The sequence below is a fragment of the Podarcis melisellensis genome, assembly GCF_964234715.1.
Source record: "Podarcis melisellensis genome assembly, chromosome: 18".
Lineage (NCBI taxonomy): Eukaryota > Metazoa > Chordata > Lepidosauria > Squamata > Lacertidae > Podarcis > Podarcis melisellensis.
The window spans coordinates 8323977-8339591 of record NC_138536.1 but is presented as its reverse complement, the minus strand read 5'-3'; the positions used below and the strand labels follow the sequence as shown (position 1 = coordinate 8339591).

General features: G+C 44.3%; 2 protein-coding genes across 4 annotated transcripts in view; one reads left to right on the top strand and one right to left on the bottom strand.

Moving 5' to 3' along the window:
- The window catches only part of KDM4B (lysine demethylase 4B), a 167052-nt gene extending 153898 nt beyond the window's left edge, over positions 1-13154 (bottom strand). The window contains exons 1-4 of one of the 3 annotated variants that reach the window (XM_081895426.1): positions 12965-13154; positions 8306-8481; positions 6907-7021; positions 5616-5809 (exon numbers count right to left, since the gene is read on the bottom strand). In XM_081895426.1, coding sequence (XP_081751552.1) covers positions 5616-5809; positions 6907-7021; positions 8306-8481; positions 12965-13108 — 629 coding nt within the window. In that variant the 5' untranslated portion in view covers positions 13109-13154. Of the gene's footprint in view, positions 1-5615; positions 5810-6906; positions 7022-8305; positions 8482-10824; positions 10892-12964 lie in introns of those variants that run through there. The other 2 variants (XM_081895424.1, XM_081895425.1) reach the window with 2 other exon arrangements.
- Positions 1-15615, top strand: part of LOC309360765 (perilipin-3-like) — a 186155-nt gene that overhangs the window by 69662 nt on the left and 100878 nt on the right. The window lies entirely within an intron of this gene.

Here is a 15615-nt window from a genome sequence, read left to right as displayed (position 1 = left end):
AGCTTAAACCTGGAGAGGGAGGGATCAGTGGTACAGGGCATAGTATGCAGATAGCAGTTGGTGGAGGAAACCCATCTTGACCTGAAATCATGGACAGCTGCTGTCAGGCGAGTAGGAAAATCTAGGTGAAATGGGGAAATAGCCCGACCCTCATTTTTGCAGTATTCTTTAATTAGAAAGGCAATGTAGAACTCAGAACATTTAAAATTTCCTTTTTTATTTATTCGTTCCACTACATCCCAACTACTTAGTCCCCCCAAAGAGGCTCATAATGAATTACCGTATTTTTTGCACCATAGGACGCACTTTTTCCCCTCCAAAAATGAAGGGGAAATGTGTGTGCGTCCTATGGTGCGAATGCAGGCTTTCGCTGAAGCCTGGAGAGTGAGAGGGGTCAGTGCGCACCGACCCCTCACGCTCTCCAGGCTTCGCACACCTCTCCGCAAGCAGCGGGAGCGCTCCCGCTGCTTGCGGAGAGTTGCCAGCATGCCGAAGCCTGCGCACGCTGAGCTCAGCGCGCCCAGGCTTCGCGGACCTCTCCGCAAGCAGCGGGAGCGCTCCCACGGCTTGCAGAGAGCTGCCTGTTTGGGGGCTGGGGTCGGGGGAAGCTCGAGCTTCCCCCGCCCCAGCCCGCGCCTGGGGGGGAAATAATTTTTTTCCCTTTATTTCCCCCCAAAAAAACTGGGTGCGCCCTATGGTCCGGTGCGCCCTATGGTGCGAAAAATACGGTAACACAAAAACTGAAGCACTCATGTGATAAACCAGTAAGATGCATAAAGTAAGAGATTGTGTAAAAGTGAAGGATAAAAACTCAAAAGGTCAGACAAAAGAAAAATGTTTTAACTCCCTTTCTCAAAGGGCATGGATCTAATGAGTTTCCTTTTGGGAAGGAATTCCATGACGCTGGAACTTCCATTGACTCCTGGTTCACACATACTGCTAAGCCAAACAAGTTGTCCCTTAGGCAATCAAACAAACCACAGCTTGTTTCTACCTTAATTAATTGTAGCCTTAGGTGCAAACCAGGCATAAAAAAGGCACGACTTTCTGGTAGATGGCAAGTCTTGTCTCCTGCGGTGTATGGAATCCATGCAGGATAGTGGATTCTAATCCAGTTTTTGAAATAGAGCAAGTCAACATCTACAGAGCAACACCTTAACCAGAAGCTGCATTCAGCTTAAAAGCAGCTCTGTTCTGCTTTCTATGCCATGTTAACACGCATGCAGCACAATCCTATCTTCAATGGGGCTTGCTCCCTAGTAGGAGAGTATATGTTTGAAGCCCTAAAGGCACTTGCGGAACAAAGCAAAAAGCTGCAAGCCTCTAGACAAGGCTCTGAAACTGTGTGTGAGCAAGCCCTGGCTCAGACACACATGTAACGCTGTGTGTGATTTCTCTACACTTAGGTTACCCTACAGTTGATAGAAAGCTGGAAGCATGAACTGACTCCGGAAAAACAATCACTTTGATTTTGTATCATAATTATGTTTTACTGACATCCTATTGAGAAACATAAAGGCACCTGATGACGCATAGTCAAGTGGGAAATATGCATGTGTAAACCAGCTCTGCAAACAACGTTATAAACACACGTTGTAATGGTGGTTTCCACCTGCGTGGATAGGTACCAACTTGCTGTGCTTTATGCTTTTCATTAAGCAGGGTCTGGGGGCTATTTGTACTAAGCAACTTGATTCATCAGAGGCCAAAATGTCCACCTACCACATCCCTCAGTCAAACTCCTGATGCCCGCTGAGTCACCTTCATCACCAAGCCCTGCTTCAGTGGCAGGGGGTCAGCTTATGGGAATCTCATTAATGAATGCAGATCTATGCTGCAACAGCTTTAGAGGAAGAGCTGGCTGTCCTTGGCAAAGACGTACCCTGGAAGCATGTGTGAAGCTGGCTTTTCTTTCTTTTTTTTAATCAATCTCAGGAGGACAGAGTTTCAAATCAGAAATCCCAAGCCCTCCTGCATTGGCCAGAAGAGGTTTCAACTAATCTCTGTTAATAAATCTTTGCCCAGAAAGCCCAACTGCTTTTGGCCTTAATACAAAAGCAACATCTGCTAGAGTGGTCTTCTGATTACAGAACCCCCATCAGGAAGCAGGATTAGTCTTCTCTTATCAAAACTGCACGGGCTCAGAGGGTATTCTCAGACCTCCCTTTAATGCTGGACTAAGTAGCACTGAATCCAGCCAAGTATTAACGCTGCATTTGCTAGTGGGCTTCTGTTCTGTTTCCACCTGACAGTTCTGTGCAAAGGCAATCAATCCTAGCCTATTCCTGAATGGAATAGGCTCTAACCGCAGTGCATGGAATATAATCCATTCAGCTCAATTTATATAAAGAAACAGTAAACATTCACATGAGCAATAAACGCTGAAAAAAGCAAAGTAATCCAATTGGCACATTCTACAGATTGGAGAAGGGGAGGAAGTCAGAAAAGAAAAGGGTTGGTCAGATGCAGAGCGCAGACTATGCAAAGGAAGCCAGAATACTTTCTTCATACCCAGAGGCAGATCTTGGAATACAATTCCACTACTAAATCAGTTTGATGTCTTTTTCACAGAGGAAGAGCCCAATGTCTTCATGCCCCTTTGTAAACCATGGCATCCAACTTGCAACAGATAGAAACACAAATGCTCAATTCACCTTGGTGTAAGCCTGCAAGGAGAGTCTGGTGCTACCGCTCCCAACCAGGGGACACAGTGAAGTAAGGTAAAGGTAAAGGGACCCCTGACCATTAGGTCCAGTCGTGGCCGACTCTGGGGTTGCGGCGCTCATCTTGCTTTATTGGCCGCTTCCAGGTCATGTGACCAGCATGACTAAGCCACTTCTGGTGAGCCAGAGCAGCGCACGGAAACGCCATTTACCTTCCCGCCGGAACGGTACCTATTTATCTATTTGCACTTTGAGGTGCTTTCGAACTGCTAGGTTGGCAGGAGCAGGGACCGAGCAACAGGAGCTCACCCCATCGCGGGGATTCAAACCGCCGACCTTCTGATCAGCAAGTCCTAGGCTCTGTGGTTTAACCCACAGCGCCACCTGCATCCCTCACACACAGTGAAGTACAATTTATCAAAAAGGCTGATGATCTCAAAGCAGTCTCAGTACCCCTCATGAAACTACAGTTCCCAGGCTATTTTATTCTATTTTACTTATTTTAGTGAGGGGGAGGAGAGCTACGACAGTAAAATGGGACTTAAGCCAATGGAAATTGGTGTTGTACATGTACCATCAAGTGCAAACCATTCCAGTGGCAGGATTTTGGTTCACAACAAATAGTATTTTCCCTGTCCTGCATACAGAACACAAATATAGAAAGTTGCCATACAGAAGGGCAAACTATTTGTCAATTGAGCCCATTATCATTAACTCTGACCAGCAGCATCTCTCCAGAGTCTCAGGGAGAAGGAAGACTTTCCCATCAACTGCTACCAGATCCTTTTAACAAGATGCACTATTGAGTGAATCTTGGACTTTCTGCATACAAAGCAGGTGCTCTATCATTGAGTTATGGTCCCTCTGCTTTCTGGAGGCTTTTATATTGTGCTCCTGTTTTACAAGGTGCCAACCATTCTGCCTTTGCTACTCCTGAAGGATATTAATGTAGAGAAAAAGACAAAGGGTTACAAAATCCCTTTGTGTATTCGCAATGGATGGGGAAAGGCAGAGCCATCAGGATAAAAAGAGAGGTGCAAGGAGGAGCAAATTGACTGGGAGGTCTAGCTGCAACTCAGAACAGATTTCAACCACCACACCCTCCACTTTGAATAAATCACTACGTGAGAATTATATTGCTACTATTAACATTATTAATTTCATTTGTAAAGGCACCTACTACAAAAAGGCTCAAGGCAACCTACAATACAAAAAACCAACAAAATAATTAAAAGCAAGCACTCAAAATGATCATAAACTAATTCTAAAAGAAACAGACAGAAACTCAATCCTCTCATCACATATACAAGCCAGCTAAAACAACCCTAAGAGTAACAGCGAAGTTAACAATCAAATGCCTGGGAGGAGAGGCAAATCTTCAATTGATGTCAAAAAGATGTAAATGCAACGTTCTAGTGCCACTTATGCTAGTCCAACGGGGGAAGAACTTTGCTAAGGATTGCCTTTACCTCTGTAGATCTGAAAACTAATGAAACAGAGAAAAATTAAAGTAGGAAAAATATACTCCTTTCCTGCTAGAGGTCTGTCTTAGAGCTTTGTCAGAAGCTCAGCTCCCAGCCCCATTAGCATGCTAAAATCAAACCACTGAAAATATAGCTGTGTCTAAAGAGCCAAGAGAACTTCTAGCTTTGGAACTAGCACCACCTAGCGGAGGCCAGGAAGCAAATAAAGCAAGATTTTTTGAGCTTTCAAAAATGAAGAGATGAGCTGTGAGGGTGTACAATAAAGCAATCTCTAAATTAAAGTGTGTTTCAGAAACAAAAAGGTGCCCCTGGAAGAGGTATGTCTTTTGAACTAAATGTGAAAAATCCTGAGGCCATGTTTTGTTTTTTATTTAAAACAACAACAACAACTGCACCATGACACCAAAGCCCTAGTTGGATTAGTCCATTCCTAGGCGGAAGGCAATGGCAACTGCAAAAATGGTCTCATTAACTGGGGTCTGAGCCATGCTCCTGGCACCTCTTGCACACCCTCAGGCATTGTCATCCTGGAGACCAGTAGTGCCAGCGGGAAATCATACTGCAGAAAATAATCTCGTTACAGTGCTCTGTCAGACAACAGCTTTCCAGTGACATTTCAGATCCACTTTGCCTGGAAATGTCAGTATTTATAAGTTGCATCACTAATCTCAGGAAAGTACACTTTTGGGACATCCATCAAGTTGCCACACATTAAATGCAATTAAAAAACCATGCACCCAGGAATCAGAAGGCTGCCTCTTCCCTGACAGCTCTTTTCCACATCAACAGTAGCATATATGGACATACCATTTACTAATGAAGCTACAGCGGTAGCAAAACTCCCAGCCCATATGCTGCTACATAGGAAAGGCCTGCCCATTTCTCAACTTAACAGGTTCTGACCGTTGCAGATTTCCCCCAAAGGGCACAGTGTGCCAAGGGTATGACAAGACATGACACACTCACGCTTTGCATCACTGCAGCAGGAGTTTGCCAAACAGGAGATTACCAGAAACTGCCTGATTTGCATATTCCTATATTTGCCTGATATTATGTTTTCCTGGGTGAAGGAGCAGAATTGTCGGTTTTTGGAGTCACATCACAAGGAGGCTTCCTCAACTGCTGTATGTGATTGGATTCTGTCCCTTACTCTGCAGACACTTTCAGGTGACACGCCCATTCTCTGGATGATCTCTGTGCAAAGGGTGAGGTTTCACCAGGACACTGGACTACATAGCCCTGCCATGTACCAGGAGACTGAACCACTCAGCTATGGCCATTCCAGCTTTGGTAGGTAATGTTGCCTTGGTTCAAAGCTGGTGGTTCCTTGGTACAGAGCATCCAGGGGTAGGATTTGAGCGCAAAGAAGCTTCCCTGGAATGCCAACCCTGCCAGTGGTCCTGCTCTGGACCCAGATGGCTCTGTGGTCTCTTTGGTAATGCTAAATACCCACCCACAACATACTCACCAAGATTTGGGCTCTCCAAAATGCAGGTAGTTGATGCTGTAAAGATCCATGTCCTCTGTATGCCAAGCAAATGTGGTTTTCCACATCCCAAAGTAGAGGTAGGGGGTGTTCACGCCTTCGATGATAATTCCACACTGATGTTCCACCATATCTAGTAGAGTGTTCAGATTCCCAATATTCCACTGTTCCACATCCTATAGGAGGAGAAAGAAGCCACTCTCAGGAGGGAAAGCAAGAGCTCCTTTTGCTTCAGGACAGAGAGGCTGCTGACTGCCACATCCACATGCAATGTCTTAAGCAGTGGCGTAGCGTGGGGGGTGTAGGGGGGGCCGGACGCACCGGGTGCAACATCTGGGGGGGGGGCGCTCGCCGCCTCCGGAGTCGCCGAAGAGCCTCGGGCGCAGGCTGTAACAGAGCCCCATGTCTCGCGGAACCGAAGAGCTGTGCGCGCGTCCGGGGTGAAGGCGTCCGGCAGGCAGCGGCTCTCAGTGCTCGCCGCGGTCCCTGCGCGGTCCTCACAGCCCCGCCGCCGCTGCTGCTGCAACTGCTGGACCATGTTGCATTTTCCTCGCCTCTCTGCCCTCCTCCTCCTCCGGGCAAGCAGCATCGTTTGGGCGGCAGCGCCAGCGGCAACTCGCCTCAGATCGCCTGACATGAACCCGCCACCGTGGCTACCTTACCATAAATGCCCCAGCCCAGGCAGCAGCAAGAAGAAGCTGGCAGCGGTGGCAGGTTAGGGGGCGCAAATTACTTTCCTTGCCCCGGGTGCTGACAACCCACGCTACGCCGCTGGTCTTAAGGAAACACATGTGGCAAGAGCAGGGTGCCTGCAGCCATTACCAACAGCAGGGGTGTGGGACATGCAATGGTCCACTGGGCAGCAGGTCTGAGGGAAAGAACTGGCATACCCCCACACACACCATCAAACAGGTACAAAAACTCCCCTCTGCAACATGAATTACTCTCCACCAATGTTAAGGAGTGATCTGATTCACAGAGGAAGGGGGGGGGAGGGTGACAATGGAAGTTGGAAGAGGGAGACAAATCATGACTGAAACCTGCTCTAAGTATAATGCACGTATGGCTATATCCACCGAGTTCTGCTTAAGGGTCACCTTAAGCCAGTCACAGCTCCTAACTAGGGAATCACAAGAAATGCAGTACTTTTGAAAGAAGCCAGAAATCCCTGCACAAAAGGTTCTCAGCACTTTCATTTAATTAGAATTGATATTAGAAACTGATCTGGGTCTGCAGAGCGGACACACACTCATCTCATCTCATTGTCGCTTACTGCATCATAGAGGGAACCGCTGATATCTGCTCCATAAATAGGAGACACAAAAGTCAGATTCTTCCAGTATTTGCGTTCCAAGTCATCAAAATCTTGGTGCCGGGGGGTACAGTACCTGGTAAATGAAAAAAAAGAGGAAGCAAAAGATTAGACATGGGAATCCCACTTAATCTCACATGCTTGTACTTCACACACCTGATCACTTTTATAAGGAATGTGCTTCTATGTAGGGAACAGCGTGCAAACTACACAGCTGCAGCCACACGACACACATATACGTGTGGAGGAGCTTTAAATCACTGGAGCTGGCACATAGGGTTGAAAGTGTGCATGACTTTCCTGCAGAAAAGCAATTTCTATGTAAAGATTTATTCCACCTGACAAGCCACATCAGGGCAACTAGACTACTGGGGAGCCTCTCCCTCCCCCCCGCCCCCCAATGTGGCTTAGCCAGTTACCTTAAAAGCACCAGAATTGTGGTAGCTGATGACTGCAGGCAACAAAACAAAACAAACACACACACACACACACACACAGAAAATTTAGGTTACCCCTCTTTGCTCAACAGCAGGGCCATGCAGCCTTTTATGCCCAGTCCCATATTAAGAACCATGCGGGAAAGGTGCTTAGCCGTGTGTACTCCAGCATGCACCTGTGGGAATCACTTTATTTGATGCACCTCCCCTTTCTCTGATTCCTCCTGAAGCTGCCCTCATTCTTCAAACCCCATTAGACTTCCTTCCTTCCCTCCTGTTCATTCCCTACTTATTTTCTCTGGCTTTCAAACTGCTTTCTCTTCCTTTCTATGTAATTTCAGAGCAACTGAGACAATATTTTACATTATTTTCAAAAAAGCATTTCCCCTTTTTTGTATAGCTTGGGTAGCATATGTTTTCCCCCAGATAGCTAAGAACAAATTGTTGAGATTCTGCTGTATCTGCACGCATTTGTAGAGAGAAATTACTTCAGCTTGCTTTCCAGAACAGCAGGAGGGCAATCCCATCAAACCCCAGTGGGGCTTCCTTTGAGTAGACCTCAGTAGGACTGAGAAGTCTAATCTAAAGTAGCCATAGTAGAAATTGAAGGAGGGAAAGTCTTTATTCCAGATGAGTTAATCCAGAGTACTTTTGTCTCTGGCTCTGACCATAGCAGGCATGCAGCTTCTTAGAGATTATCCCCGAGAGTGTGGCCCTTGACAGAAAAAGACCGTCCATCTCTGCCATAAAAGTGTGTAGGCTCAAACCCTATAAAAAGGACAGGAAGGTGCATCACAGAGGAAGCTAAACATGGCCAACACCCAGGCTGCCTCTATCAATACTAAATAAAAAAGTGCTTCTCCCACTGTTAAATAATGGTCCATTTTAAAACAAACACCATAATGGTCCTAACATGTACATACTTCTCACTATTGGCCAAGTGACGATAATCTCCAACCAGCATTGGTTTCTTCTGAATATTATACTGGGTGAAGAGTCCCGACTGCCCAGTCACCACCTGTTGGATGGGAGCGGGGATGACCATGCTGTCAATATCGTCATAGGTCCTGCGTGGCTGCCACTCCTTGGGAGGAATCACCTGGAAAGCAGGTGGGAAAGCACATGTCAAGATCTCACTACTAAAAGGCACAAGGATTACAGTAACATAATTATTTTTGTCATTGAAACAGCAGCCAGGATTACCTTGGCTTCATTACTTCTTTAGTTTGGAGGAAGCTCCTTTACTATTATTATAATACTATACTAATATCATCATCAGTTGTAGAGCTAGTATACTTGGCATCCTGGTCAAGTCACTGGTCAAATATCAACTGAGAGTCAATTGATCACATATTGGTCAAATATTTCAATGAAGCTAAGAATGCCACTGTATACAGAGTCAGCTATTTATTTCATTATGGTGCCACTACTAGAAAGGGCAGGAGTAAAGGTTATTTGAATCCATTCCTACATCAGTCAGCTGCAAACCTAGCAGATGAGCAAAGTTTCTGCTGCCTATGAGTTATAACTGCAGTAGGAACAGGAGCAGTCGTCAACAGCAAAGGTCACTGCCTCCAATTCTTTGTGACTCCAACTTATTTGCTACAGGAACCAGGTGGTGCCAGTTCTATAACTGTAGGCTGATTGTGGTCTTCTAAGATAAAAGCCAAGACAAGTAGTTGCTCTGCGATAAATGGTTCACATTTAAGACAAATCAAACCTAAAATTGGTTATAATAGCGAGAGAGGGAGGGAGGGAGTGCTACTGCAAAACAATGAAATTAATGAATTCGATTTTTCTTAATTTCACTTAATTCATTTTTACTTTATTGTTCTTACATATCAAATTTGTTGATAAGGCTTTCAAAACATCTGACCACTCTTTGACAGTATATTTGGTCAGTTGACCAAATTTTTTTGGCAAATGCCCAACCCTAGATGTAGGGTTCTTCTGAGCAGAAACTGCTAGCATGAATATCCCTATCAAAGGCAGTATTCTCAACGCTCCCTCACTCAAAGCAAGAGAACATGGAAGAGTCACATTTTGGCTGGAGATAAAGGAGGCATCAAAGTACCTCGAGGGGCATTCTTGGAATTAAAAAAGTGACTCCACACTGGCAACTTATTAAGCCTGAGCATCTTATGTAACAGCAATTAAACTGCCTTGCTTATATTGGCTTCTCCACCCAATCTCAGTTCACATATCCCTTCCTTCCTTGTCCTTTGTCACACCAACTCCAACCAATACCGAGAGGATTTTTTTTTGTCTTATGTTGGCACCTTGAAAAGGGCAAGAAGCTTTCTGATTGTACAACACAGCCTATTTGTAGGATACTGATAAGCTGCTGCTACACACAGTGCAACTCAACTAAGAAAACAAACCATCTGTTTCACCGTGATCAAGGAGCCCATGCTGAGTCTAGTGGAGACCAGCTAACTGGAATATATCCAAGGAAGTCCTGGGAAACTGAACAATGCAGAAAACAGCAACAGCAAAGCAAAATTAAATGGCACCTGGCCAGGCTGAATTAGGAAATTACTGCCTACAAACCTCTGGATTAAAAAGGCTGAAGTTTACTTCCTTTCTTAGGCAGGCAAGGACCTACAGCTCAGGTGGGGCTCACTAGCTCAGGGAGAAGGCGTGTCATTCCTCAACTGGAATACGCTCAGAACAAGCATGCTAATGTGCTTCATGTTTTGCACATAGAGAAAAAAAGTGTCCCAGGTTCCAAAGATTTGGAGGGGGAAATGGAATTCACTGTGGGCACCCTTGCTACAGTGGTGCCCCGCAAGACGAACGTCTTGCAAGACGGAAAACCCGCTAGACAAAAGGGTTTTCCGTTTTGGAGGCGCTTCGCAAAATGAATTTCCCTATGGGCTTGCTTCACAAGACGAAAATGTCTTGCGAGTTCCTGCGGGTTTTTTCCCCTCCCCCCCTTTTTCTAAGCAGCTAAGACACTTATCAGCTGATCCGCTAAGCTGATAAGCCGCTAAAAGCCGCTAAACCGCTAATAGTGCTAATCCGCTAAGCTGTCAATGGGCTTGCTTCGCAAGACAAAAAAACTGCTATATGAAGAGCCTCACGGAACGGATTAATTTCGTCTTGCGAGGCACCACTGTATTCTTAATTCACACCTAAAATAGTAACACTCCCCCTGCCCCTATTCTCCAAAAGAAAGCCCTTTTGCTATCTGCCTAAAAAGGTAGTTAAGACACAATAATTAAGCACCCAGCAAAGCAAAAAGCCTCATACAATAGAAGAGGAAAACCTCATTGTACCTGCCACCTACAACTGGCTGATAGCTAGTTAGAATAATCTACCTCCAAGGAAGCAAACCTAGTGAAATTCATTAGTACACTTGACTGGACAAGGACACATGACCTGGAAAGCTTTCAACAACACTCCTTTCCCCTGTGAATCTGTAATAAGATTAGTAATGGACCTGCTTCAATGAGGACCTTGTGTTTCCTGACTCAACTCACTCCTTGCTGAAGCTGTTTTGTTCTGCTGAATGTCCCCTGCGTCAGTGGCGTAGCGTGGGAGTTGCAGGGGGGGCCGGCCGCACCGGGCGCAACATTGGGGGGGGGAGCGCGCTCACACTCACAGTGCTAAAATCAGTGCTAAAATCCACAGGTTAGGGGGGCGCAAATTACTTGCCTTGCCCCGGGTGCTGACAACCCACGCTACGCCACTGCCCTGCGTGTGTTTTTGTGCCAGGTTGTGGCAAATAAGGCTCAACTATGCGGAGACAACTTTCCTGATGCTCCAACACACTTAAATGCCCATGTTGAAAATATTAAAGAGAAAGCAATTATATAAATACAAACTAAGCCTTTTCCAGCTAGATTTTCCACTTCCCCACTCCCACGCCTTCCTCAGGGCCACCACTTTTTAACATTAGTCAGGGGCGAAACTAGGCTTTATTTCACCCAGGTCAAAGACCTTGTTTAGCACCCCTCTGTGAACATTTGTGTACAAATAAAACCTGGCTAGCCCTCCCATAGCTACAGCTCTGTGTTAGTATTACTAGCTGCATTTTAAAAATATATAATTGAATGTTACCCACAAGCTACTTTGAAGGACTTGTAACCTAAAAGGTAGAATACAAATTATTATGATTAATAAAATAAATATTGTGCACTTTAAGTGTGATGAATAGAATAGATTTTTTTTTAAGGGGAAAGCCTGGAAATTGTGAAGCAGCCCCCGCTGCCGTTCCAACCATCCACCTAATAATAATAATAATAATAATAATAATAATAATAATAATAATAATAATAAATTATTTATACCCTGCCCATCTGGCTGGGCTTCCCCAGCCACTCTGGGCGGCTTCCAAAAAAGTATTAAAATACTGTAATACATCAAACATTAAAAGCTTCCCTCACACAGGCCATGGTGGGTACAGGGGGCTGGAAGCATTGGTACTTTATTTAAAGGTGTTGGGGTGCCAACAGAGTACATTCAACAGATGGCATTCCCTTTGTGCTCATTTGCCCAAATCCCAAAGCTACCCCCAAAAGCCAGTATCAAACTTTAAGCTGGCACTGGTATTTGTGGACAGCACAGTAAAAAACACTTTTCTTGTGCTAGCCAGCATTATTACGTATCAAAAACACGATTTCAAAGTGCAGGATATACCGTATTTTTTGCACCATAACACTCACTTTTTTCCTCCCAGAAAGTAAGGGGAAATGTCTGTGCGTGTTATGGAGGAAATGCCTACGGGTGGCATGCCTACGGATTTTCTTCCTCTAAAAACTATGTGCGTGTTATGGTCGGGTGCGTGTTACAGAGCGAAAAATATGGTATGTATCCTGACGATTTTGACAACTGATCTTCCCCAAACCATTATCTAAATATAGGTGTGTTCTGTGGTGCACAATGGTCTGAGAGAAATCCCATGTAAAAAATCATACAGATCTGTGCCCCAGATCTGTTTGTGTATCATGTTGGTGCTACACTGATGAAGAGATTCAAACAGGGTCCCTGCGAACACTGTGGTTAAGTGGAAGTTTGAACTTTCCTGGTCAGCTGTTAATTTGGAGGAAGATAGGGGTGTGTTTTACTTTCAGGTGGCTCTTGGCTTTTTCTATTGTGTTTTCCTGCTCTTCACGCACCAAACTTCTACTTGGTGAGTGTCATTTACACATCTTTCTCTTGGGAAGGTTGGGTAGGAGGTCCTGAATCAAGAGCTAAGTGGGATTTTGCTATTTTTTCCGGGAGGTTCCTGAAACGTCTTTTGCTATTTAAACCCACATTTCAAACGAAGTGGAAATGTAAAAAGAAATAATTTCTAGAAAATCTTTCACGTTTGCACTATTTTGTGGTTCTGCTACCCCCACCCTCGTTTAGATGTGGCAGCCATTTTGTGAATCCTCATGTCTCAAAGGCAACCATTTTGTGACTGGTACGCACAACCCTCTCAGAATTTAACAACTGAAGGACCGAAAGGTTGACAATCCCTGATCTTTACTTTAATCCCAATTAAAACCAAGCTCCTACCAATTAAACCCTTTACTGCCCCAGACCATAGGAAGATCATCTGGGACCACTTCCTGGACCACTGAGATCAAACTCACCTTAGCAAGTCCAGCTCTGTGAGCTCCCTGGGATTCGATATAAGCAATATATTTTCCAAAGTCCTGGAATTCTTCTAGTGTTGGACGGAACGTCATGATTTTACAGCTGGGATTCTGTGGACTTGGGTTTTCAGACCCCATCATGCTGGTGAGTTTTTAGCCCCTATACAGGAAAGAAAGTAAGAGAGGATAAAAATAAAAGTTAAATGAAGACCACCACACTCCCTTTGATTCATTTCTTTTTGTGTTCTTTTTTAGTTTTATGCATCCAATGGGAAATGCTTATTTATATTTAGCAGTCCAAGAAGTCAACATGGAACAAGGACAATCTTCTTAGAGATTTTCTTTAAAATGTTATTGCAGAATACCTACTTGTCAGTTGTAGGAATATTATATATGTAGTGCTGGAAGCTGATCCGAGTGGCTGGGGCAACCCAGTCAGAGGGGGTAAGGTACAAAATATAAATTAGTATTATTACTATTAAAATTAAGAAATCATATTTGCACAACTTACGCAGCTATCAGAGGTGGGCAACGTGGCAGATCCACTGACACATTCCATGCCCTGGTTAGGAGGTAGCAAAGCAGTTTATTGAGATTTTACACTAAGCAATCTAAGGTTTTGGATCCAAAGTGATACGGCTTTCTGCTTGCTGTCACCGGGGAGGGGAAAGAACTGGCTGCAGTCGCTTTCCAGACATCTGGGCCAAGTGGGAGACTGCTGTAGAAGAGCTTTCCACAACCACCAGAATCAGGGAGGAGAAAAGAACTCTTAATTTGACAACTTATTTTATTCTAGCTTCTAGTTATAGTATAAAATTAAAATTAAGTAAGAGATGAAGTTATTGTTCAGCAATACTCAAGAGCAAACCTACTGAAATTTATGAATTTAGACTACTCAAGTCCATTTATTCCAGTGGCTCTATGCGGAATATGGCTAACATGGGGTATCACCCATTGCAATTGCAGTAACTCTAACCATGATTGTGACTATTTGGTTTTTTTAAAAAAATCCTGCACCCTCAGAAAAATGATTCCCAGGGTGGCTAAAAAGTAATTTTAAACAATCACTAGTTATATCTGTACAAACCATACTTCCTCTTATTCTCTACAAGGGAATGCAAAGCACAGGGAAAAGTTTTGGTGTGCCATCACTTCTTTCTGTATTAGAACATTTTACATTTTACAGTACATTTTAAACTTCTCAGGTTAGGTCGCCTGCAAAACGTATTCCTACCCCTGACAAAAGACCCATTGCACCCAGAGCTACCTTCCCAGATTATTGCCATTTTTCATACTTTAAACCCAAAGCAAACAATCTTAGATTTAACCATGCTGCTGGTCTCACTATTAGTGCCCTTTCAAGCTACAAGGGACTCGGCTACATTAGTAAAGAAAAAACATTTTATATGTGTTATAACACAGTAACACCAGATGGCGCTGTGGAGTTCTGTCTTTCGCCGTGATTTCCCCCTTTGAGGTTTACAACGTGTTTTTCTGAAACACCTTTTTGCTGTGTCTAGGTTCAGTCAAGGACAGAGGAAACTGGAACAGTACAATTTGCAGTTATCCACTCTTGGCAGCTTCCAACATGTATTAAAATATTTTTAAAAAACATTAAACAATTAAAAAAAAACCTTCCCTATACAGGATTGCCTTCCGACTGCTCAGGAGTTGAATAACTCCATACCTTCCAACATTTCTCCAATGAAAATAGGGGCATCCTAAGTAAAAGCGGGACATTCCAGGATCAAATCAGAAACTGGGATGGCTTCACTTAATCAGGGATGTCCCTGGAAAAGAGGGACACTTGGAGGGTCTGTACTCATAGCATGGTCCAGGGCCTGATCACCCATGAAGCAAGGTAAGGCGACTGCTCCTCAACAAGAGCCTCTCGGTGAATAAAAGTTGCTGCTGGTCTTACTGCTAGGAAGGAAAGTGTGGGGGAGCCTGCCTTCTGGGGTCATCTCAGTATTACAATAATTCAGCTTCGTCTTTGGAACAGGCTGCCTTTGAAAATATGCATTAACAGCTACTACAATGCGCTGCTAAGAAAGAGGGAACATTGGTAGTTTTCTTTAACTTGTGGAATATACTAATTATAGAGCATCACAGAGTCTGATTGGTATCAATTTTGCTCTGTACACCAGAGGCAGCAGAATAGCACTCAGAATTTTAAAAACCATCAACCAACCTGAAAAGAACTGTGTCATTTGCTTTAGATTTCCAAGTCAGCGCCTCATCTACTTTGGCATGTTAGCCAAGATTTTTGTTAAAGAGTACCTTTATATGAGGAAACACCTTATAGAAGTAGATGCCATAATTAATTTCAGCATAATCATTCTATTGGCAAACATAAAAGCTACAGGATTATATTTTAAAATGATAATAAGATATTCACTTGAAGTATCAGCAGAGGGCAGCAGAGGGTTATGGGATGATGGCATTCCCCACAACCTAGTCTAGCCCTAAGCAATGCCTCAATCTGTTTGCATAAAAACAAAAGGCAGCAGGATGCAAAACTATTTAAGTACAGTGGTACCTCTGGTTGCGAACAGGATCTGTTCCGGAGCCCCGTTCACAACCTGAGCAGAACGCAACCCGCGTCTTCGCGTGCACGGGTCGCGATTTGCCGCTTCTGTGTATGCGCG